Source organism: Sphaeramia orbicularis, chromosome 12 (genome assembly GCF_902148855.1).
Source record: "Sphaeramia orbicularis chromosome 12, fSphaOr1.1, whole genome shotgun sequence".
Classification (NCBI taxonomy): Eukaryota; Metazoa; Chordata; class Actinopteri; order Kurtiformes; family Apogonidae; genus Sphaeramia; species Sphaeramia orbicularis.
This window is the reverse complement of record NC_043968.1, coordinates 76455867-76482166: the sequence shown is the minus strand read 5'-3', so window position 1 is coordinate 76482166 and position 26300 is coordinate 76455867. Positions and strand designations below refer to the sequence as shown.

At 40.1% G+C, this 26300-nt stretch overlaps 1 protein-coding gene across 1 annotated transcript in view; it reads left to right on the top strand.

Moving 5' to 3' along the window:
• The window catches only part of rfx3 (regulatory factor X, 3 (influences HLA class II expression)), a 32000-nt gene extending 11637 nt beyond the window's left edge, over positions 1 to 20363 (top strand). The window contains exons 4-17 of the mRNA XM_030151093.1: positions 5059 to 5317; positions 7840 to 7914; positions 8181 to 8362; positions 9696 to 9815; positions 9919 to 10043; positions 10142 to 10257; positions 12516 to 12631; positions 12772 to 12926; positions 14880 to 14977; positions 15095 to 15244; positions 16677 to 16885; positions 16992 to 17145; positions 17286 to 17328; positions 19717 to 20363. Coding sequence (XP_030006953.1) covers positions 5059 to 5317; positions 7840 to 7914; positions 8181 to 8362; positions 9696 to 9815; positions 9919 to 10043; positions 10142 to 10257; positions 12516 to 12631; positions 12772 to 12926; positions 14880 to 14977; positions 15095 to 15244; positions 16677 to 16885; positions 16992 to 17145; positions 17286 to 17328; positions 19717 to 19997 — 2083 coding nt within the window. The 3' untranslated portion in view covers positions 19998 to 20363. The remainder of the gene's footprint in view (positions 1 to 5058; positions 5318 to 7839; positions 7915 to 8180; positions 8363 to 9695; positions 9816 to 9918; positions 10044 to 10141; positions 10258 to 12515; positions 12632 to 12771; positions 12927 to 14879; positions 14978 to 15094; positions 15245 to 16676; positions 16886 to 16991; positions 17146 to 17285; positions 17329 to 19716) is intronic.
• The last annotated feature ends 5937 nt before the right edge of the window (positions 20364 to 26300 follow it).

The following is a 26300-nucleotide window of genomic DNA, read 5'->3' as shown; positions in this document are numbered from 1 at the left end:
CACATTTGTGTGTTTTTGATGGAACTCAGTCACCTGAACATGACCAGAAGTAGGGCTGTGTTTTAAGTGCTGATGCTACACCAGGTGTCCTCGGGTCTGAGGAACGCGGTTTCGTACACACTCCATTAAGGAGCTCAAGCTGTGTTTGTCCTGCTGTGCACACACTCACTATCAGTGCGTATGAGGACAAAGCATATACATGTAGTGGGACCACACTGTGTACAGCTAGTAGTGGCACTCATGGTGGAGGTAATGCCAGACTAATGGTGTGTCGACACTGAAGGCATGGCATGAGCAGCAATTAGGTCAGCAGTAGCAGCAACGTGTGTGTGTGTGTGGTGTCACAGTAATGAGTTGAGCTCACTAGGATTTTGTGGTCATGCAGGGAAACAGGAAATATACTTGAAGCCTCAAAATAGGTGTCTTCCTGGTTTCTACATGCTGTTAAAAAGAGTGGCATCCAATAATCTGAATTTTAGGCCTTAAAGCAGTGTTTTTCAACCTTGGCGTTGCCTGAAATTTCTAGTAATTGATAAAAATAAATAAAACTTACTAATAAAAAATATATAGTGAGTTGAGAGACAATCACAATCCATAGCAGACAAACTGGGAATCTGAAACTGAAACACTGTGGTTCTGTTCATCTGTCAAATGTTCATTGTGGTCGGTTTCAGATGCTGCAGCTCTTTCATAATTCATAGTTTGAGTTCTTGTTTGTTCAGTCTTAATTGTCAGCCTTGTAAATCCAAGCTGGACTGACTGTACATATCCTGACCAAGGAAAATCAGATTCTCACTCTGTGCAGTAATCTACGCCAGGCTTTTCTGCCTCCATCCACAATAATATACATTATATAGACTAAATGTCCTCTAAAATTAACCTGTATTTGAAACATAGGATAGAAAACTATTACATGATCAAAAACAAATTAATTTTAGCAAAAAAATGTTTCAGTTTTGAATGTCTGGGGTCTCCAGAAATTTGTCATGTTAAAATGGGGTCACGAGACAAAAAAAGGTTGGAAACCAGTGACTACTTTTATGTGCACAAAATATTGCAGTTTTTAGAGTGTTCCACTTTAACTCCTGTTTACATGCAGCTGTGCATACCCCGATTAAAAATAGGTCTTTCACAAGGCAAAGCAGGTTTTTTTTTTTTTATATAGCACATTTCATGTACAAGACAATCCAAAGTGCTTTACATAAAGCATAAAAGCATTACAGCAGGGGAAGCAATAAAAAGTACAGGCATTAAAAAAAAAAAAAAAAAACCAAACAGATAAAAACTTTAAGCTTAAAAGAAACAGTGTAGATCTGAACTTCTGAATAAGAACTCTATTCAAATGCAGCTAAGAACAGGTGGGTCTTTAACCTGGATTCAAATAAACTGAGTGTTTCAGCTGGTCTGAGGTGGAGGTTCACAGGTGTCAGATGTTCCACTTTGGCAAATTCATAATATTTTCATGTGCAGAATAATAGTGGAATATTAGAGTGCATAAATGGGTGTCAGGGGCACAAAAATCACGGTTTGGTACATACCTTGGTTTTTGGGTCATGGTTCACAGTACAGAGTAATACAATAAAATGCAGAAAAAGCAACAAAAAATGCCTGTCTTTAGATTTATTTTTAACACAGAGTGGTGCAGTTTGCTTTTGTGCATTACTTGTGGCTGCCTGTGCTGACCGGTAGCAGAAACCAATGAAAACTGATGGACAACATGCAGAAACTTAGAAATAAAAATATCTTGTTATGGTTCAATATCAGAATAGGAAAATAAATAAAGATGATATTCAGTTTTACAGAATACCGTCCTTGAAGATACTTTTTGTAAGTTAAACAGGGGCATTAAAGCTGTAACCTGTAAATGGACTGGACCACAACACAAGATACAGCCCAATGAAAAACTATATCCAACAACTAGAGCTGACTATAGTCTTTGACAGTCACAGAGGAGGGCACACTCAACACGACACTACACCCTGACGCATCTGGATCCAGACCATGACATCTCTAATTGATTAATTCTGCCAGTCATTAATTAGTAAACTCACAAACAGAGTATTATTATATCCATATGACACTGCCTGGAGCTACCATTCATTAAATCCAACCTGTCCTTTACAAATGAATTTAGCTAAGCCTGTACATGTACATAAAAGCCACAGAAGGCTATGGAAATAAAAGTTACAGCTTGCCTGTTTTTTTCACTACCTCTGTGAAGGCACTTCAGTTTCTTTACTTGTAAACATAAGGTTTTGTAAACTTCACTGTCTGAACCTGACAGGACGTACATGTCACTGTCGACAACATGTAGCCTCAGCCATTTATCTGACTTATGTGGACATAAAGTCATATGTATTGATACAACACACTGCAGAGGATCATTACCAAGGGGATTGTTTGTTGTCAACAGATACTGGGATTGCTTTCATCATAAGAAGAGTCTTTCTGTAAGCCAGTAACTTTAGTTAAGTTAGCAATGCTAGGATACTAGCTGCATCCAGTGTACTGTTACCAGAATGTTTTGCCCTCTTTTGTCTGTATTTATCTGGTATGAAGTGGCAGTGACTTCTGCAGCAGTGGTCATTTACCACCACCCACTGGATCGGAGTGTTACTACACTTGCCCAGAGGGCTGTAAGTGCTTTACAGGTGCCAAACATGTAGCCCGTGGGCCAAAACCGGCCCGCCAAAGGATCCAATCTGACCCATGGGATGAATTTGTGAGATGAAAAAGATTACACTGAAAATATCAACTATGAATGGTGTCAAAATCATTTTAGTTCAGGTTCCACATACGGAGCAATATGATCTCAAGAGGGTCAGACCAGTAAAATACTATCATAATATCCTATAAATAAAGAAAACTGCAAATATTCTCTTTGTTTTAGTGTAAAAAAGTAAAATTACATGAAAGTATGTACATATACAAACTATCCTTTTACAAAAAATGTTTTAACAATATTCTGCCTGTTACTAAATGTTTTATGTATTTTTAATTGTAATGTAAGTTGTAATGTACATGTGTATATGATAAACTGAGGCATAATATTGTTAAATGTTATTTTTCTTAAGACATTTTGAGTATGGTCATGTTATTCAAATTTTTAAGGAAACTTTGTAGATGTAAACATTTTCATGTAATAGTTTATCTTTTTTTGCTGTTATTTTACTGGTTCAGCCCACTTTAGATCATATTGGGCTGAATGTGGCCCGTGAACTGAAATGAGTTTGACAGCCCTGCTGTAGAGGGTCTGTATCAGTCTGAATGACAGATGCGTTGTATTTGTCGTGGCCAAACTGATACAAATATTAGTACCATGACACCCCTAATAAGCATATTCCAAAATGTCTTAAAAAATATCTAGGTCTTTGTCTAAAATTGATTGATGTAGCATTACCTTTATAAAGAGGCAGTAATTAAGTCCTACATTTAAATGATTTTAAGGAAAAATGTTTAATGATTGTGTTGTAGCAGCACTAATCAAAACTAATATTGGACCAGTAAGTTAGAACCCCTAAGGCAAAGTGTAGCCGTGTCAGAATTTGTCAGAGTGCAGTCAGTTAGTCTTCCAAATGTCCTTAAACTGTTGAAACCTGCAGAAACCCTCTTCTGTGCACACTGAATGGAGGCTAAAGACTTGTATTCATAGTACAAGGTCTGTGACAATAAAACTTTTAACAGTTTTATGGATCATCCAGATATGGGTGTTTTTATGAAACTGGACATGGGGGGTAAAAATTCAAACCAGAGATAGACTAATGTTATGAAGCAAGTTTGGAAGCGCTTTGGGCCTATTTCAAAAATAAATACTAAGATAAAAGATGTTTATGTTTATGTTTATGTTTACGCATTTGGCAGACGCTTTTTTCCAAAGCGACTTACAGGGGAAAACCAATTAAATCACTCAATCAATCAAATTTTATTTATATAGCGCCAGATCACAAGAAAGTTATCTCTTGACATTTTATATATAGAGTTGGTCAAAACCAGACTCTAAGTCAATTCTACAGAAACCCAACAGAATCCTCCAGGAGCAAACACTTGTGACTGGTGACAGTGGCGAGGAAAAACTTCCCTTTAACAGGCAGAAACCTCGAGCAGACCCAGACTCCTGGAGGATGGCCGTCTGCCTTGACCAGTTGGGGTTAAAGAGAGAGAGTAGAGAAGGGGAAAAAGAGAGAGCGATAGAGATAGGGACTGGGGGAGAGGGGGAGAAGGGGGGAGTAGGGGGAGACACATGGAGGCGGTTGAGGATAAGTGAGTGGTGATGATGAGGGCAGGGAAGAGGCCGGACCACCGCAGCAAGATAAACTATTTTTCAGATAAAACACATTTTTATATTATTTTACATTATAATCAATACAAAAATCTGCATGTAACACGGTCAAAAAGACACAAAAATTATGTGCTACTATTTTTTTGAAGATTTCGTATTTCTCACACAGGTACATTTTGGGAATTGAACTAATTATGCAAGGCAGAGTGTTTCACAAAAATGACCGCTTTTGCAATATCGTTTGCAATTTATTTGTGTTTAACTGGGGAGGTTCCACCTGTAACATGAGTGGACACGATGGGTTCCACACCAAACCTGGAATGAGACTGAGATTCATGAAAAACTTGTATATCTGGATTAGAAAAAACACTAGGATCATCAAATTTAACACCGTGTCTTTGTTTATAGTCTATGTAAGACCATTTCAAACCATGTGGTCCAGGTAAAATGCAATGACACTAAAAATTCATTAATTATAGGATGGCTCAGAGTAAGAGTATGATTTTTTTTTTGCATTTATTTAAGGTCATCATTAGGTCCATCCTGAGGGGAAATATGTCAATTTTTTTTTTTTTTTTTAAATTATTATTAGGTCTAAAAAGCTGGAAAAGTAACAGACACTAAAATAAACCCAGTTTCATAGAAGCATCCATATAGGATCATACTTAATAGACTTGATAACATGAAGACTTTGTGAAAAGGCATGTAAAAATGTTGATTTGAGAGCTCATCCTCTGCCCATGTACTGTAGGCTGACTGTTAACCTGTGTTTTAAACAGAAGAACCTACACATACTCAGAGCCACAGTTGTACAGCCAGAACAGTGGAGGGAGCTACTTCGACACACAGGGCAGTTCATCACAAGTGTCCACTGTGGTGACATCTCATGGCATGACCAACAACGGAGGAGGGGGCAGCGGAGGAATGAGCATGGGCCTGGCAGGGGGTCAGGTAATCAGCAGCAGTTCTGGGGCCTACCTCATGGACAATGCTGGACCCCACCCTGCAACCCAGGCTGCACGAGCTTCCCCAGCAACTGTAAGTCTGGAGCAGTGACTCACCACCTTCTTTTGCCCCACCCGCCTTTGTCTGTTGAGTAATAGGCCGTCTCACTGGGAGTCCGTGCACAGGAACTACAGTTACTTTGTAGTGACCTCTATGTTCCCATCTACATCCACCTTGTGAACAGTCTGTTAAGACTTTGAGTGCAGTCACTCTGTTTCTGTCATAATTTATTGATCTGTGGATGAGTGTGATCCAAAATGTAGGACACCCATCTCTTTAAAATAGACCCGTACTGGAGTGCTTGTAGAGTGTCACATTTCAGAGCGTACCAGGACAGCACAGTTTCCTCTACAATGATTTTTGTTCGTTTGGGGGTGAGGAAGGGGCACAACATTAACCCTTTAATGCATGACATCCACATTTATGGACACACAGTTTAACTCACTTTCCAAAGGGTTTTAAAGGCAATATTCTCCAAACCACATGGGGACAGTCTGTATAGACCCGAAGCAATACGATGAACAAATGGATCATCTTAGTTTTAGAATGTGGACTAATCTGTGATCTGCTAAAGTTAACCTCCTCAGATCCAGCTATGGGTCTACTGTCCACGTTTGTGGACAAGCGTTTCACAGCTTTACGCAAAAAACTGTCCGTTGCAAAGGACATTCTATAAAATAAAAACTAAAAAAAAGCATCTGAAAAAACTGTTGCATCATCATGTTTCCAATATAGGTAATTAATTAATTTAAAAAGCCCAACCTTGTACTTTCCTGGGTCTGAGGAGGTAAAATATCTTCTTAATAAAACCAGATTAAAAAAAATAAAAAATTCAAAATGCATTTTGAACTTTAGCAACTTTGAGCAAAAAGCTACTTTGATTCATAATTCATGCATGAAAGGGTTAATTTTGTAGTTGTGTCATTTAAATTGGTCATTTATTCCTTATTCCTCTCCTTTTTCTAACTTTAGTTTATCTTGTTGAAAGTATAAAGAATGCGAAGATTAAGCATCTGGTGACAATGACCATATTTAATGAGAACAAGCTTTTCTGGCAGAGTTGCTCAGAGCCTTATATTGAAGGACAAACATTTTCCACAGGATCTACAGACAGCATTTATGTAGTGGCCAACTCTGAAATGAGTTAAAACAAGCAAAAGGCTCTGCAAATGTTACAGAGATGAGTTTGAAGAGGACAGAGGTAATACATGACTCCAACCCTGATATTTTATTGGTAGTTCACCGACACAGTACTGTTAGTTAAATCTACCTAAGCCACTATCCTTAAGCAAACAGTCCTGCACACCTCCAATAAAGTAGTAATGCGACATCTTGATGCAATTCTTTATCAGCAGTGCTAATACTCCTGCAGTGACAGGCCCCTGCTGCTGAATGGATAGTGTCTAAAGGAAAGACGATTTGAAGCAGTGGAAGAAAAATATGTAACAAAGGGATAAGACTGGACATAAACCAAAGGTGTCATGTGTCAATGCCATTATATGAACACTAGTATTAAATGTGTCTCCAATGAAACCAGGGTGATGAGCTCACACTACCTCTGTACTGGGGCTACATGGTTTGGTGAATCACAATGTGGTTACTGGGACCAATTTGATATTTTGATTTGATTCTGCATATTTGGTTGTGAAGACAAATGCACATGTTGCTCAACTTGAGCTGTGCATTTTTTCCCATGATAGTAGCTTTTCAGTTTATTGTAATTCAGGTGATCTGACAAGAAACAAGAATGTAACCCCCTCCTCTGAACTCTACCCTGTGCTGCTCCTAAGTGTTTTCAGCCACTTAAGGCCATGTTAAGTATGTGACTGACAGCTGTAATTACCAATCACTGTTCAGATTTGGGCAGATATGACCTTTAGGATGTAGAAGAAAGGTGTACATTTTCAAATTCATATTTTTTCTGCTGGATTTTTGCCTCCTGCAGCATTGAACCTGCATAAAAATTAAAAAATACTTTTATTTGAAACCTGTTGCTCTGTATCGGTATGTGCTCAGTGTTACTAAATCAAAAATGCCACCACACAATATAGACTGTGTTTACGTTTCCCTTTTCTGTATCTCTAAATTCTCCTAAATATGCAAACTTTTGCAATTATAATAGCACACAGTACAGGGTGATACTACACTTCCTAATGTGAGTCCGTTGTTCCCTACTCTAAATAGTAATCTTGCATTTTTTGCCCAATGTATATATCGTTGTTTTCTATTAATGTTTTTGTAGGGAAATTACATTTGTTCACTGAGCACCATGGCTCCTCATGTTATATGATGTGTAATCCCAGCAGCAGTAGACCATGGACATATAACTGTAAAAGTAGGGTTCAGTGTCTTCCAGCTGCACATCCCAGACATCTGCGCTCAGAAACAGTCCCTGTTGGTGCTTGCATTTAGTGGTGCTTGCTTTGGGGTCTTTCTAGAATCTCTTTACTTTTGCCTGTGGCCACTAGTGTGCCCACACCAACCCTTTGTTTTTCCTGCTTGTGTTTTTATTTCCTTCTCTTACATTATGTTGTCTGTGCTTCGTGGTTTATCAGATTGAAATGGCGATTGAGACGCTCCAAAAATCTGAAGGTTTATCCAGTCAGAGAAGCTCGCTGCTCAACAGCCATGTAAGTTGCTTTTCCAAATGCTTGCCCTTGCCTAATTTTGCTTAACTCTTGCTCTTCTGCTTCTCTCTGCCTGCTGCACACTTTGTTTTGTGCTTGTTTTTTGTTGCTGGTTATTATTAGTTAAAGCGTCCTGGCTGCTGTAGATGTGCTTGTACAGGGCTGTGATACTGCATCATCAGGATTACTGACTTTTGGTTTGAGGCTATTCCAGACATTTTGCAGACTGTATGAATCTTTGGAGTAACACTGCATGTGTTCCCTTATAGCTCCAATGGCTTTTGGACAATTACGAGACAGCTGAGGGTGTAAGTCTGCCTCGATCCACACTCTACAATCATTATTTGCGCCACTGCCAGGAGCAGAAACTAGACCCTGTAAATGCAGCTTCTTTTGGCAAACTCATCCGCTCCATCTTCATGGGCCTCCGTACAAGACGCCTTGGGACAAGGTTAGCTCTTGTTGTTATGTAACTGTTGTTGTGAGAGATTTATTTTTTGTGAGTTCAAATAAAGCATTGCGCAAACTTAAGCACTTGTCTAATCCAATCCAATTTATTTGCAAAGCACATTTAAAAACAACAGCGTTGACTGAAGTGCTGTAACAAAAAATACATTATATGAAACAATACAAAGCATTAAAACACAACAATACATTAAAAAAATAAAATGCTTAAAGCTGCGTATTACTTTCGTCACCAATTTTTCATCAAATCTGTAAAACCCCAGTCATAGTCTAAGTATCATGAATCTGTAAGTCTTTCTGTGATTACTCACCTGAATCTCTTCCCTCATGGTGAACAATTTGGAAGTGTACTCCACCATAAACAAACCATTTGTTTACAAACAGAGCCAGTAGGTCACTCGGGCATTTTCAGAAATTTCTCACGATGTGCACTGTGGGAAACAGAGCTCCAGGTAGCCACAGTAGCAAGAGGCAATGAAGGCGTTTCCGTGTTTGTTGCCACTGTGGCCATAATGCAGCTGCATGGAGCTCCGCTTCCCACAATGCACATCGCAACGAATTTCCGAAAATGCCCGAGTTACCTACCGGCTCTGTTTGTAAACAAATGGTTCGTTTACAGTGGAGTACACTTCCAAATTGAAGAGAAGAGATTCAAGTGAGTAATCGCAGAAAAACCCATGGATTCGTGATTCTTCAGCAATGACTCGGGTTTTACAGATTTGATGAAAAATTGGTAACGAAAGTCATACGCAGCTTTAAATGAAGTAAATACATAAACACATAAAACACAAAGCAAATGAGACAAAATGATGCACTCAGTAACAACACACGCTATGCCAAAGGCCAAGGGAAACCCAGAAATAATACTCATGGTATGGAGAGAACAGTCTAGGGCTTTTCCTCCCTCAAAATGAGGTGGATGTGGTCTTGTACCATGTACCTTAAGGTTTTTACAAGTGCCATATTTTAGGAGTACTGATAGTTAAATCATAAACCACATGGTAACCATTTTTACTATAACCTTATCAAACCAACACTTTGTGGGTGATCGCGGGGTTCTGGAGATGATTATTACCAGAATGTAATAATTGTAACAGGTTTAGTAGCTGCATCTTAATTCTTTGTGCTGCACTTTGCAACAGATTTTCATCTTACAGCAGTCTATGTTATCCTTTTCATAGCATTAACTCCAATAAACCCAAAATGCTGCCTGCCTTTATTCTCCTCAGTCTTCTCCTTTGCTCATACAACTTTCCCGTCCCTTTCTCCTCACCTTGGACACTTGGTCACATTGTGTGTGCTTTCATTTTATCTCACAGGGGGAACTCCAAATATCATTACTATGGTATACGTGTGAAACCAGATTCCCCGCTCAATAGACTTCAAGAAGACATGCAGTATATGGCCCTCAGACAGCAGCCTGTTCAGCAGAAACAACGGTAAAATAAAATACAAGCATCGTGGCATACACTGCATGCACAAACACAACACCTGATATGACATGACCCATAGCCTGTCTGACATCAACCATACTGATTCCAGTTTCAAGCCAGTGCAGAAGTTTGACAGTGGCTGTGGGGAGAACTACTCAGGTGGAGGCCAGCACCTTCCTGGTGCCGCAGAACAGACAGTCATTGCACAGAGCCAGCACCACCAGCAGTTCTTAGGTCAGCTGCTTTTCTACATTTGGAACATTAAATATGGACAGGACTCTCTGAAGTTTCTCTACAGAGGGTAACTTTACTACTTGTTATTCTCTCAACAGATGCATCCCGGGCCCTCCCTGACTTCATAGAGCTGGATCTGGGACAGAGCAATACAGAGAACATCAGTGTAGAAGACGTGAAAGCTCTCCAATCCCTTTACAGAGAGCACTGTGAGGTAACTGCACACTTCAGCCTTATTACTCAGGCCCTATATGCATGGGGCTAGTTTCACCTGGGGACTTTATTTTGGGGTTCGTACAATGTTTGAAATCTCTTTAGTTGTAGTTTTAAGTGCTTGCAATTCTAACTCTGTGATGTGATTCATTTATGTATTTTTAATATTAACTCTGCCAGGTTAGATGCCAACCCAAAGCTACTGACAGAGAGGTCAAACATTTTGAAAATAAAACTTTACATCAAAAAATAAAATTAAAGAAAAAGAAATTTTCATCTTAATCTTTGTCTCGGTGTGACTGTGTCTGACGAATGCCAATTGACTTCCTTTTTTTTTTTGGATAAAACTTTGTGTTCTCCTTTAATTACTAAACTTTTTGCTCTTATGAAACATAATTTTAAATGTTTATAGCATAATACAATGTACCTCATTGTGATAAAAAGTGAAAAATAATGATCCCGAGTATATATATTCCTGTAGACATGTATTTGACCCCAGAGATAAGGGGCTGTGCTGGAAAAATGAGAAAATGATCCTTAAAAGTGCTTGAATTTGACCTTGAAAAATGTGTACAAACCTTGTTATTTGATTTAGCAGTTTGCCTCCCATCAGTGCATGTGACACATTCACACAGGATGTGTTTTAGACCAGGTTACTAACATTATCCCTGGACATGATGTCAAAGCTCACATTAATAAGCTGCACTGCAACTGTTGAGCTTGTTTGAAGACAGAAACATGTTCCTGACCCACCACTGCCTTAAAAGTCATCTGTCTCATCATTTTCATCAGATGTCTTTGTGTATTTTGGAGTTATCGCTTCATGTGAGACCAAAGCGAGATGTTCAGTGTAAATCTGTGGTAGCCAGGGCTTTTTGGAGCAACATCTAGTGGCCATCAGAGGTATTGCACATCATTGTAGAGCTGAGGTTTCCATCTGTCAGTCCAGCCTTCTTAACCTCCTAAGACCCAGCTATGGGTTTTCTGTCTACATTTGTGGACAAGAGTTTCACAACTTTATACCAAAAAAAAAAAAAAAAAAAAAACAAAGAAAAGAAAAAAGAAAACTGTCCACCACAAAGGACATTCCATAAAAATTTTAAAAACTGCATCTGAAAAAACTGTTGCATCATGATGTTTTCCATATAGGCACTTGTTTGGTAAAAAAGAAAAAAAAGCTTGTACCTTACAGACATTTCCTGGGTCTTAGGAGGTTAATTGTTGTGAGGAAACAGGAGAATAAAGGCACAGAGGGAAAGAAATGTGTTGAGCAAATCACAAAGATGGGCAGGGGACAACCAGAGTCACATGACCTCTGCGTGTGGTAAAGGTGAAGGTTCATTTGTGGTGAAATTTTTACATGACAAATTCCAGAGATGGTAGATGTGCATGGGTGTAAGATCACAGGTGACCTACACAATGATTCCACATTATTTGAGGTTTCCAGGGAATACCAGAACACCAAAAAAGGCTGAAGTCTAGATAGCACATTTTGGAAACACATGATGTCTAAACTTAACCATTTAAAAAAGCTATGTAACCTCCTCACTCTTGCAACAATATCAGTACACAGGTTGATTTTTTTTTTTTTTTTTATGAGTTTTTTTAAAAGATTGAAAGTTAAGACTTGGGCAGAATGTTTGGTTTGACTGAGCTACCCAAAAGGACATAAATTTAGTTTAATCTAGTTTACAGTTATCTTTAATTTAAAATTCAGAATGAATCCCTTACTAAGCAGGATATCTGAGCAGGAGGGGCAAAATGTTGTGCAGTGTGGACAGGGTTTTTTCACCTATTTATTAACATTACATCTTAGGGTTGAATGCTTTTCCATTAGTTTTTTCTAGCTCAACTGAAAATGCTGCAGTTTTGATATTAAGGTGGTAAAAAAAAAAGCCCAAAACCAGTCATTTCAGACTTTGGCTGAATTTATAGTATGACAAACTTGGGAAAGGTCATGTGTGTTTATAGTGACAGATCAGTAAATACCAGCGGCTGACATTTTGCAACAAATTTGTCTCCTCATCTTGAGTTTTCAATCCTAACTTTGCTCTTGTTTATATATATATATATATATATATATATATATAACAGACTTGCATCAGGGTTTTTCACAGGTTATGACAAAAACAGCCAATGGACATAGTGTACAGTCCAGCCCATTCTTGCATATAAAGGGTAAATGTACCTAGAATAGATTTGTATAAATTATATAGGTGCCAGAAACTCTCCTCACTCTTGATGATGTTTTTGTTTCAGGCTATCCTGGATGTGGTGGTCAACCTCCAGTTCAGTTTAATTGAGAAGCTATGGCAGACATTCTGGCGATATTCTCCTCCTGACTCTGTAGAGGGCACCACTGTAACAGAAAACAGGTTCAGAGTATTTTCACTGTGGTTTTATGGTCCATGGAAACATTACACATGATTATCATATCTTCTGATGCACAGTTTAATATTTGATCCGAATATATCGGCCTCTGTAAATATGTTTGGTTTGTTTGTTTGTTTTGCAGCAGCGTAAGTGAGATTGAAGCACGGCTCCCCCGTTCACAGCTTTTAGTTTTGTGTAGAAATGAAGCTGTACTCAAGTGGATGAGCACCTGTGACCATCTGATGTACCAGGCCCTTGTGGAGATTCTCATCCCTGATGTCCTGAGACCAATTCCCAGTAAGATCCCAGATATTGCTTTCGTTTACCCTACTGTCTTTATTTCTGCATAGCTCTGTCAGGGTCTTCCCTTGCTTTTCAGTGGACGTAGACATTGTTGTGTTTCTGTTGGGATCTGGCAATCCTTCTGCAATTTCATATTTTTACCAAAAAAATTACATTTTTTGTCATTTTGGACAATTTTTATTCAGGTTTATGTTTACTCAGTTATCATCCATAATACAGAAAATACAAACACAAAAACATGGCGACACAGTGGTGCAGTGGATAGCACTCGTGCCTCACAGCAAGAAGGTTCTGGGTTCAATTTCACCACCAGTCGATAGGGTTGGGACCTTTCTGTGTGGAGTTTGCATGTTCTCCCGTGTCTTCATGAGTTCTCTCTGGGTACTCCAGCTTCCTCCCACCATCCAAAGACATGCTTTAATGAATAGGTTAATTGGTTAATCTAAATTCCCCATAGGTGTGAATGTGACAGTGATTGTTTGTCTCTATACGTCAGCCCTGCAATGATCTGGCAACATGTCCAGGGTGAACCCCGCCTTCGCCCATAAGTAGCTGGGATAGGCTCCAAGTGACCCTCGTGACCCTAGTGAGGATAAAGCAGGTTCAGAAAATGAATGAACAAACAATAAAGTGAATTTAAACCCATAAAGACCCAAATGGCTCCTGGCGACCAAAACCATCCACTGATGTAAACTGTTAAATAACTATTGATCCACTAATCCTATCAATACATGTAAATAACTCAGGTAAAATACAGTTATTCATCTTTTCAAGGTCATCAGATATGACTCATAACCATGGAAGCACTGTCATCTTCAACAACATTGATTCACCAGTAAAACCCATGAAGTTGGACCAATAACAGTGGATGTACACACTGGGTTTATGTTCGGTTAATGAGAGATTTTACTGAAAAAGTAACTTTTTCTTCAGTTTTCTCTGTTTCTGATATAATAACCCTTGACTTTAATTTGAGCTTTTATGAACATCTACAGGATCAGTGAATTAAATATAGGAAAATACGTGATTCTTACTGTTCAGGTATTGAACCACTTGCTCATGGAGACTGTACAGTTTCTCAGGTGGTGCGTCCTCACCGTGCTGATCACTGTCATAGCTGCGATGTTTGGTTTCCAGCCTAGTGATGATGACATCATTAATGCAGGAATACTGCTCCAACTCATCAGCCCGTTGTTCCAACAGCTCAGTCTTGTAATCCTTCTGCTTCACTGTTGCCTTCAGCTCACAGACCTCTTCCGTTAGGCCCAGGGGATTGGCCTGATGTTTGACCACTTTATCAATTTCCTCAAGACCGAAAACTGAGGAACTTTGTAATCTCCTCCAACTCCTCTGTCAGCCTTCTCGTTGCCATGTTTTCCACACACAAAAAATATCTTTGGAGACTCCAGGAGGGCTTGAGGACAAAAACTTAAGTCCTCAGTCATTATGTGCTCCCAGGCCTCAAATGATATCTTGATAAGTGCCCCTACTTTGGCAGAAATTAAAAAAAAAAAAAAAATTGAAGCAAGACTTTTATTTACCAACAGTAATATTTCCAATTTCAGCTGATGGCAGTGGATTTGAGTGATTTTTGAAGGAAGACTCAGAGCAGGAAAAAGCAGTGGCAGCCATCTTGTCACTGCTTTTTGACAGGTATTACTGTACATGGGTAACACATTTTGGAAAGCAACCCAAAAAGCTTAGCAACAAAACTTGCTGAAGTGCAGTGTGGACCACTGGGGACCAGCTGCTGCCATCAGATCCGAGAAAAGTAATTTAGGAGTCTAGCATAAATGGTGCACAGCACGACCTGGGCGCTGCACCGAAGCCTTGGAACAGTAGGAAAAACCCTGACTGTGAAAGTCAACTATCATAAGATTGATTTTTGTTCATGCTGGGGAGATATTGTCACCCTCATATAGCACTCTTTGTTGTCTTCTCCTTCAGGTGCCTTGACTCAAGCCATTCGCAACTTTGCCAAAAGCCTGGAAGGTTGGCTCAATAATGCCATGAATGTCATTCCACAGAGAATGATCCAGACCAAGGTAAACCACTGCTCTGTCTATTTCTGCTTTGTTAAACTTCTGCTCACACTGTGTGCAGTACGTATGTACAGTATGTTTACAGTAGTGAAGACCATGGCCTCTGCATTCTTTTCGTAGATTGCCGCTGTTAGTGCCTTTGCGCAAACACTGCGCAGATACACATCTCTGAACCACCTGGCTCAGGCGGCACGTGCTGTGTTGCAAAACACCTCACAAATCAACCAGATGCTGAGTGATCTCAACCGTGTTGACTTTGCCAACGTACAGGTCAGAACAGCTATGTGTTTGTTTGGTTTTTTTTGTCATAAATGGACATTATTATACCTGTCACTTACAACACAGTTATAACAGTTAGAATTATTATAATTAATTTTGGTAACTGCAATTATGTTGCATTATTATGATAACTGTGTCAATTATCTTACATGTGAAACTAACACAAATTTCATATTTCCAACTACATTTCTACATCATTTTCTGTAGCACTAATGTCTTTGTATATTTCAGTAATAGTATGTTATTAATGTTAAGTCTTTCCTGTGCAATTGCAAACAGAAATGTAATTTGTATTATGTGTTTCAGTTCCAAAGGATAATTATATTGTTAAAGAATAATTTCTATGGTTTGTCATGATGTCATGTGTCACCATGGTGACAGCTCTAGACATTTCAGTTTTTCTCTGTCAATCACAAGTATGTAAAAAAGAACATGTACAGTCGTCCTCAAAATGATTCATGCCCCTGCAATTTTTTGTTGTTTTTTTTGTTTTTGTGATGAAACAAATGAGTTTCGTCAAATTTGTTTGTGACTTATATGTGATACACAAGTGAGGGAATAACAACAAATGATACTTGAACAAATACTTTATTTCAGGAGTACTTTATTCATGGATTTCCAAAAAATGTTATGTTCTAAATTATTCCTCCCCTAGGTTTACTCAGTCCAGTGTCTGTTCTCAATAGTCAGTAGAGCATCCTTTGTTCTGGATGATGGTTCCTGTTAGTGTCCACAGACTGTCTTATGCCTCCTGTGGGATGGTGGTCCCCTCTTCCTGGACCAAAGCCTCCAGTTGGAGGTCCTGTCATCCTGGATGACAACGTGAAAGCGTCTGCTGAGAAGCTCCAGATTGGTCCTGATTGGACGTCCCAGCAGGACACTGACCCTAAACATACCACCAAGGTAGTGCAGCAGTGGTTCAAGGACATGACCCAGTCCAAGTCCAGACCTAAAATCATATAAAGAATCCATGGAGGAGCTGAGGACCAGAGTGATGAGTAGGAGACCATCCAACCAGACCCAGCTGGAGGCTTTGGCCCAGGAAGAGTGGACCACCATCCCATAGAGGACGGAAGACAGTCTGTGGACACTAACAGGAACCATCATCCAGAATAAAGGCGACTCTACTGACTAATACGAACAGACATTGGACTGAGTAAACCTAGGGGAGGAATCATTTAGAACATGGTGTTTTTTGGAAATCCACTCATAAAATACTCCTGAAAGCAAGTATTTGTTCAAGTATCATTTGTTGTTATTCCCTCACTTGTGTATCACGTATAAGTCACAAACAAACTTAACAAAACTCATTCATTTCATCACAAAAACAAAAAAAATCACAAAAAATGGCAGGGGTATTAATAATTTTGAGGACGATTGTACATGTTGTAACCATCTGTGTTTCTTCTGTGTGGCTGTACAGGAGCAGGCATCATGGGTATGCCAGTGTGAGGAGGGAGTAGTTCAGCACTTGGAGCAGGACTTCAAGGCCACACTACAGCAGCAGAGCTCCCTGGAGCAGTGGGCGGCCTGGCTGGACAACGTGGTCACTCAGGTGCTCAAGCCTTATGAGCATCGGCCCAGCTTCCCCAGGGCGGCACGTCAGTTCTTGCTCAAGTGGTCCTTCTACAGGTGTGTACAAAACACACACACGCACATATAATGAGGCTCACTGTAAGTGTGTATCATGTGATGCAGAGGTACACTGAGTGACCATGTTTTTGTTTGTTTGTGTCAGTTCTATGGTAATCAGGGACCTGACCCTACGCAGTGCTGCCAGTTTTGGTTCATTCCACCTAATCCGCCTCCTTTATGACGAGTACATGTTTTACCTTGTTGAACATCGTGTGGCCCAGGCTACTGGCGAGACACCCATAGGTGTCATGGGGGAGGTAGGACGCAACACAACACTGTTTTTGAATATTCGTTGTTATTTGACTGTTTTGTTTTTCGTAGGGACACAGTCACATCACTATCTTGTATTTTTTGTTATTTTATTGGTAAAAGTAATGAATTGTTTCTGTGTTTTCAGTTTGACAGCTTGAACACGCTAACCCTCACCCACATCGATAAAGGTATGTGACAAAATGTGTATTCCACTGTAAAGAAAATAGGAAGCTGTTGTAGTCAGTAGAGGAGTTTTGGGGTTTGTGTAAATGTAATCAGAGTCTCCTGTTATCACCTCATAGCCTGGTGTGATCACAAACAGAGGAAGAGTGTAAACCTTTTAGATTAGATGTTTGCAAGGCTAGTGTTTGTCTCTGACTGCACATGCTTGACCCCTGTGGGGGCCACGATGGGCCCCTGAGGAACACAGTGACTGGTACAAGTCAGGGCTGAACGATATGGACAAAATTTCATATCTCGATATTCATGCCAGATATCTCGATATCGTACGATTCAATATGACTACGGGTTCGGTGAAAACCAAGCATTTTTCAGAAAAATACAAACATCATAATACAAAAGAATGTGGAAAGTGCAGTTTTATTTACAAGAACTCACTGCCAGTCATCAACATAAGGTTTGTGGTTGGATGGCTTTAGCGGTGCATTCAAGGGCAGTCGTAAAAATTCAATTTGTTGTGACTTCCAGAGCTGTACATGCAGGGCGAGTGCGGGGGAAATCTATATCGTTTATATCATTGCTTTTTTGATGTTAATATCTTGAATGTTCATATCTAGATATAGATACGATAACGATATATCTTTCAGCCCTAGTACAAGTGATTTTCCTAGAACATGTACTGGGTCCATCTTGGTTATCTTATAGAAAGCTGAAATACTTCATCTCCTTCTGCTACATCAGCTTTGTCCTCTGCTTTTTCTTCTTTTTTTTTTCCAGTTGAACAAGTAAACACACATCTAATTAGATCAGTGTCCATCCTCTTCCTAAACAGAATTAAAATCACTGATCGGAATGACTTCAGTCAGACTGGAGACATATTGTCCATGTAACCGCAGCCTTTGAGCCCGTTTACATGACCAGAAAAATCCAATAATTGTTAATTGTCAGATAATTGTCATAATCAGATCGTTTATATGCACTTCAGACATACGATAATTGTAAACCCTGGTTTAGATGTTTCAGTCCATTAAATTTCTTTCGGAGTGCGTACATACAAACTGATGGTAGAGTCAAACTTCCTGTTATTGTCTTCCGCTCATGTTTGACCACATAACTTCTGTTTTCTACGATTTTTATTGTGTTTGCACATGTGCAGATGTAAAAGAACTAAATAAATCAGATTAAACTGTACACATACAGGAAGACATCAGAGTATTAGGACAAATCCAGGTGTGTTAATCTGATTTGTTATAATCAGATTACTGCTGTTATCTGATCAAACAGATCAGATTACATCAGTGCTTCTCAATAGAGGCAGTACCACCCCCCAGGGGGTGCTGAGACCAAAATGTGGGGTGTTATTCTGTATAAGTATCAATATCAAACAGCATGTTATGTCAGTGGCAAATTTCCGTGCCCCACCACCACCACACACACACACGCACACACACTCCTTCACAATAAAATACGTCATGGCATCCCCCCGTCGGTTGCGGGGGGGGCATTAACCTATGCAATGTATATAAGCTCCGTCAAACTGACCCCCCACCCCCACGCTCAACAACTGGTCACAAAATTTTTTTTCAGGGGGGCGGCAGGAGGCTCATGATGATTAAAAAGGGGCGTTTGTTCAAAACAGGTTGAAAAACACTGGTTTACATGATCAATAGGGGTGTGTATTGGCAAGAATATGACGGTACAATACAAATCACAATACTAGGATCACAACATGATAAATAACAATCTATCATGATACTGTTAAAAAGGCAATTTTTTGTTTGTTTCTTTTTTTAAATGATTATTTCCTTGAAGAATTGAATTACACTAGAAATATATACAAATACTAAATACATTTTTATTTAATCAGAACAGGATCTAATGTTATATCACAAAATGTTCCTGTGTCCAAACTGAAATTGTGTTTTACAGACATTACAGTTTAAGATCCTGTTCAAATGTTCATATTCTATTAGATCAGAACTAACATCAGAACATTATTTTTGTGCAATCCCAACAAAGGAACTAACATTATTTAATAAAAGAGTGTTAAAGAATAAATAAAATATAAACAAAAATGAACCCACACAATATCTGCATTTGAATAAATACCTAAAATTATCGATACAGTACTTTTTAACATCGATACAGTATTGTGAAATAAAATATCGCAATATATTGCAGAACTGATATTTTCTTACACCCCTAATGAGCAATAATAGTCTGCTAACTCCAGATATCGGATAATGATAGGAGTATTAGTGTGAATGTAAACGGGCTCATTGTTCGACTTATTTGAAGGAAAGAACAGGAGTTAAACTGAACAAATCCATAGTGTTGGTGGAAATGCGCTGCTTCCTGCTAATTACACGGTGATGCCGCCTCCTCCTGCTCTGCAGATGAAGCCAGTGGAATGGACAGTGATCTAGAGGAGGACACGGAGGAATCGGGGGAACCTCTGGCCAAGCGGGAGAAGTCGGAGCACGAGGTAATTCAAGTGATCCAGGTCGGAGCACTGGAGGACGGATCCCACCCTGTAGTGGGCGTGGTCCAGCCCGGCGTCCTCCACTCGCTGCCTCAGCCCCCACAGGACCACACCGAGCACATCCTAACCCCGTCTGCCGGTACACCCACCATCCGCCACTGCAGCGCCACGGGCAACACCTACGCCTCTGTCTGAGGGTCCCACCGCTGCACACTTCTGCTCCCTTTTCTTTCCCGCTGTCTCAGCCTCTGCATCTCTGTAGGTTCAGTTTGTCTATTATCATGTACTGTGTGTGTCTGCACTCGTGGGGTCCGCAGACTCCTCCCCCTGGTCTGGAAGGATGGTCATGTGCTGTCCTTCTGGATGGGCGGTCATCCCAGAAGTCAGTGCGGCAGCTGGTGGAAGGGACCTGGACCAGAAGGAGTCATTTGACCCCTTATATCAGGAGTGTCCAACCCTGGTCCTCCAGATCTACTATCCTGTATGCTTTAGATGTATCCCTCTTCCAACATGCCTGATTCAAATGATCAGCCTATCATCCAGGTGGACTGGAAGAGGGAAACATCTAATGCCCCGTTCCCACTGCGTGGCATCGGCTCGACTCGACTCGACTCGGCCTTTTTGCGTTTCCATTAGGAAAAAGGACCTGGAATCTGGTACCCGGTACTACTTTTTTGGTATCACCTCCGCTGCGGTTCCAGGACTTGGGACCAGATACTAAAACGTGATGTGCAAACATTGCAAACCACTGATTGGTCAGAGAGTTGTCTCTGTGACCCGCTGTTTTACAAAAAACAGATGCAGAAGTGGACAGTAAATATAGCGGTACATTAATCCACATGATAACAGCCCAAAACTACACCATGGTTGGTCGAGGAGATTCAGTCTTTGGTGGCCGACGTAAAAATTCAGACGAGACAACACGCAACGAGCAAGTTTATCAGCAACTCTTTGAGAAGACAACATGGAAGTAATGCGCCGCATCGCTATGACATCCAGGTACTCTAAAGTCGGTAGTATCTTGTAATGGAAACAGTCTCCAGGAATACCGAGTCGAGCTGAGCCAAACCGAGCCGAGCTGGTCCCACGTAGTGGAAACGCGGCATTAAACATGCAGGATAGTTGCTCTGGAGGACCAGGATTGGACACCCCTGCCTTAAATGTCTCTGTTGTGAAGGACTATTCCAAGTCCTTCAAACCGCTGATGTCTCTGAGCTCAAATCCACGCCACTAGTCCCAGCTGAGTAACGTCATCAACCCACTCCACTTCGTAAACGATGATGTATATAGTTTGGCTGTACTTTGACTTGGTATTTCCTGAAACTCATGGTGCTATCTTTGCGTTTTGTTTCCTTCTTCTAGCTGTCCCCTCTAAGTTTAGTATCATTTCTAACATTCATGTCAACTTTTGGCTGAACAAATTATCTTGAGTATTGTATGTAGCTACCAAACAAAGGGACGACTCTGTGTGTGTGTGTGTGTGTGTGTGTGTGTGTGTGTGTGTGTGTGTGTGTGTGTGTGTGTGTGTGTGTGTGTGTGTGTGTGTGTGTGTGCGATATTTGAAGGATCACAGGGTCGTTTTGGTCTGATGTGGTTTTAGACACAGATAAAGACAGCCCTGATAAAGAGTCTGCTGCTACTTGTGTGTGTGTTTGTGTATAGAAATACAGTTCAGAAGACAGGCTGTACAAAACCACTTTCTCTATGCTAGCTTTTCTATGCACTCGGTGCATAACGCTTGCCTTTGTCCGTCGTAGATGCTCTGTGGTGCAGTTGTGGCCAGGCGTCACAGAACGACCTTATCCAGCATGTTCCCCCGTTTCTTTCCTTTTTAAGTTGAATAAAGGACCAAAAAAACAAACAAAAACCAACCAACCGTAGGAAGCTGAGCGTGAGCCGTCTGGGCCCGCCCACCAGCTGTTTCCTGTCCCCACAGTGCCATGTTGCAGAGCAGAAGGAATGTCAGGGATTTAATGTACCTCGGCTTTATCATAGTGCCTTATCCTGGAACGCAGCTGTCCTTGTGGTCCTGACCATGTGGTGTAGAGAGGATCCCCCAGACCCACCCCGTCCCTCTGGCTCTCTGGCGACTCGTGGCTGGATTCGGGCCGTTTCATCAGCGCCGACACCTGAGGGAAGCAGGCGCACACACACGTTGTCGTTGTTGTTTGTTTATTTTTTTCCCTCTCCTCTATCCTCTGACCTGTCTGAGTCACAGCCTCTTTAGCCTTGTTCCTGCCCTCGTCTGCCCTCTAGAGGCCTAATCTCGCATCAGCCTTTTGTTACTGGATGAAGCGTGTGTGTGTGTCTGTGTGTGTGTGTTGTTAACACAGACGCGTCCGTCCGCTCTGTGTTTTGGATTTTTCCACGTGTGCGTCTGCGTGCTTGTGTGTGTTTTCCGTGTTGGAACACATCCATCAGTCACCCTACCTCAAACCAGTGGTGCCAGCCCGATTTTTGTTTTTTGTTTGTTGGTTTTTGTTTTAGGACGCGTGCAGCACAGTCACCAAACCTTATTGCACACACACCACTGTACTGCACAAATCTCAACACCATAGAGAAAAACCTGCATTGCTTTTCTCTCACCTCTGATTGCATTTTCATTTCACTTTTTAGCCCATTTCAAATGCTTCAACCTTTGTTCCCTGTTTAAAGATCGTCTTTGTACAGCGGACCAAAAGTAGATATTTTCTGATATTCAAAGAGATATATAAATAAATCTATATATATGTATAGTATATAAAATGATGACACACTACATATATTTGTTGCTTTTTCTGTGGTTGATGTGTTTCTTTCGGTAGCTCCTCTGTAATTAGCTCCTAGACTGTGACAGAGGAAAGGCCTGGGGACTCCCCTCGGATCCATTCGACATCATCTATACTTGAACTGTTCCCGCCTCGACGTCGTGGACCACATTGAGATTAATCCTCTACATAGGAACATTTTGCGACAAAATTTTTTTCATTTCACGCTTGTTTAAATTTGCCTCATTTTTCTGCCTAAATGTTTATTTATTGATATTTATTGTGTTTTCATTTTCATATGTTTTTTTTTTTTTTAAGAATTCGTGAATAATACCACTACAAAAAAAAAGCAGATCTACTGTACAGGACTGGAAGGGGTTCTGTTTTGAGGTTTGTTTTTTTTTCTTCATGTACTTACAATGATAAAGTTTAAGAAAAAAAAAAAAAGAAAGAAAAAAAAGACCCAAAAGAAATGGGAAGAGTTGGCACTGTTTTTGCTGTAAGACCGTTAAACTCTAACTTTTAGATACTTGTTGAAATCTAGGATGTGTTCCTGTGTCCAAAATGTGCGTAGCAGTGACTAACGGGAGAAGAAGTGCAAATACTGTGTGTCATTTGGATTCTTTGGTCGGTGGACATTTTTGTTGAGTCATGTCTGTTTTCTGACACTACGGGGAGTTTTAAAAAAGTCCCAAATTGGAACGGCCTTCAGAGAGGGCGGGGCGACGCACTGAGGACCACGTCATGATCACCAGGAAACGTTTGACCTTACTGAGTTAAATATGAACAAACCACATATGGTTATTAGTGGTTTATTAGTAAATGACATGAAGTCATGAAACAAACCAAAGCACTAACGCTCTAGTGCTGCTCTTTTAGTTTGAATAAACCCAGATAAATATGATGCATTAATGTTATTTATCGCAGTCTAAAATAGATCTTCTAAACCACAGGTGTCAAACATGCGGCCCGGGGGCCAAATCCAGCCCGCCAAAGGGTCCAATCCAGCCCGCAGGATGAATGTGTGAAATGTAAAAATTACACTAAAGATATGAACAATCAATGGTTTTACTTTAGGGCCCATATAAAGCCCTACTTTAGTCTCAAGTGGGTCAGATCAGTAAAATACTACCATAAAAACCTACAAATAATGACCATTCCAAATTTTTCCACTGTTTTAGTGTAAAAAAAAAAGTGAAATTACATGAAAATGTGTAAATTTACAAACTAGTCTTTTACAAAAAATATGAAAAACCAGAAATGTCCAAAGAGAAGTGCAGTTTTACTAATACTCTGCCAGTTACTAAAATATTTTGCGTATTTTCAGATCCATTGTAAATTATAGTGAACATTTACAAATGATAAGCAGAGGCAAAATATAGTTCAAATTGCACTTACTTTTCTTAATAAATTTCATCTTTTTCATGGTTGTTCATGTTATTCACATTTTTAAAAGGACAATTTATAGATGTAAACATTTCCATAATGTAATTTGACTTTTTTCACTATAAAACACATTGAAATGTTTGGAGTTGGCATTATTTATATATTATGTTATTAATTCACTGGTCTGGCCCGCTTCAGGTCATATTGGGAGGATGTGGCCCCTGAACTAAAATGAGTTTGACACCCCTGTTCTAAACTAATTATGGTTTTGTGCCCCCCCCCCCAAAAAAAAGCCCCAAACTTCATACACAATCCACATAGTTAATGTGTAACCGTCCCTTTGTCCTGAAACCTGGACCTGGACCTCACCAGCTCACAAAACTGGGCATTTTCATGTTAGAAACTAGACAAATGACTTAAAAGATGAAACCATGACAGAAAAGACTAAAGCACCTGTAGCTGAATCATGTCTGGGTCTGGGTCTCTTTCACTGACTGTAAATCAATAGTCATTTACTGTTAAACTGTGTCATTGTGAGAATGTACAAATACAATACAAACAGAATAATCAACATAAACGTTTGTGGTGATGACGGCGCCGCTGGCGTCGTTGCCCAGTCCTCCTGTACGGCCTCCCACAATCCTCTGCTCCTACTGACAGATGCAGTAGTCAAATGTAACGAGGCTTTTCTCACTGAACTTTGACGTTCTGTTGTATATTTACTGGGTGATGTGAACCAGGGAGAACCTTATGTTCTGCAGGATTTTCTTGCCTGTAGCTTTTTCTCATGTCTTACTGATATAAATATATACACACACACACATATATATATACATATATACAAACACACTGCCCGGCCAAAAAAAAGTCTTCCATGCCATATTTGACTCCACCCCTTTTGGTTCTGATTCCAGGAGACGTTCACTGTCACATCTGTTTTTCCACATAATGCTTCTGTCATGTCATAGTAAGGTTCATAATATTTGTTCCGTCCACAGTCCAATCAGGTTCATACTGTCTACTAGAACTTCTACAGATTTCCTTTAATTATTTGTCAGACAGATGGAAAGAGTTAATTATTTTTACCTTTACATGTTTCGGTTCCAACCTGTGTCCTTCCTCAGAAGGGTCACTTGTTCCTGTGACGTGTCGTCGTCAGCTGTTTTATCCTGGTTTCCCAGACAACAGGGGGGATTCTGCCCCCTACTGTCTGGCACCCCACAGAGGACAGGTGTGGGATCAGGTGGAGGATCCCTCATCCCTGTTCATGGTTCTCAGGGCCCATTTTCTGATTTCTACGGCCTCCCTGATCCATCTGTGGTATTTGTTGGTTTGAGAGCAGATGACCGTTGCTTCTTCCCATGACACGTGTAGAAGCCAATAATGTAATAACAGCTGATAACGTAATAACGGCCTATAATGTAATAAATTTGCCGTTTTTAAAATGTTATAAGCCAATAACGTAATATCTGGCCAATAACATAATAAAAGTCCTGAACCGATAACGTAATAACTTTTGGCCAATAACATTATAACTTATTGGCTGGTTATTACATTATTGGCCTGGTAAAAAAAAAAAAAAAGAACTATTTGTAACTTAACCAATAACGTAATAAGTTGTAATGTTATTGGCCAAAAGCTATTATGTTATCAGTTCAGGACTTTTATTACGTTATTGGCCAGATATTACATTAATGGCCTATTACATTTTAAAAATAGCAAATTTATTACATGATCGGCCGTTATTACGTTATCGTTTGTTATTACAGTATTGGCTTCTACAACATGTCACAGGAACAACAAGTGACCCTTCTGAGGAAGGACACAGGTTGGAGCCCAAACATGTCAAAGGTAAAAGAATGAACTGTTTTTCCATGTGTCTGACAAATTAGAAAAGGAAATCTGTTCCATCTATAGTTGCATTAATTTGTGATTATTATTACCTCCGCCAAGGAGGTTATGTTTTTGCCAGGGTTTGTTTGTCTGTTTGTTTGTCTGTCCGTTAGTGTGCAACATAACTCAAAAAGTTATGGACAGATTTTGATGAAATTTTCAGGGTTTGTTGGAAATGGGATAAGGAAGAAATGATTAACTTTTGGGGGTGATCGGGGGTGGGGGGGCCCACGGGGGGGCCCACTGATCAGCCTTGGCGGAGGTCTGCGCTCTCCGAGTGCTTCTAGTTGATAATATAGAATTGGACCGCTACATCACATCCCACATTAGAGTCTGGACTTTATGGACGTCTGATCCATGTGTAGATGATGATCCGGATCAGTCCAGTCTGGGTCCAATCTGTCTGAGGTTAAAGACATGAGGACACTGACTCAGGTCCAGCTCAAACATCTGACCCACTGCAGTTCTGACC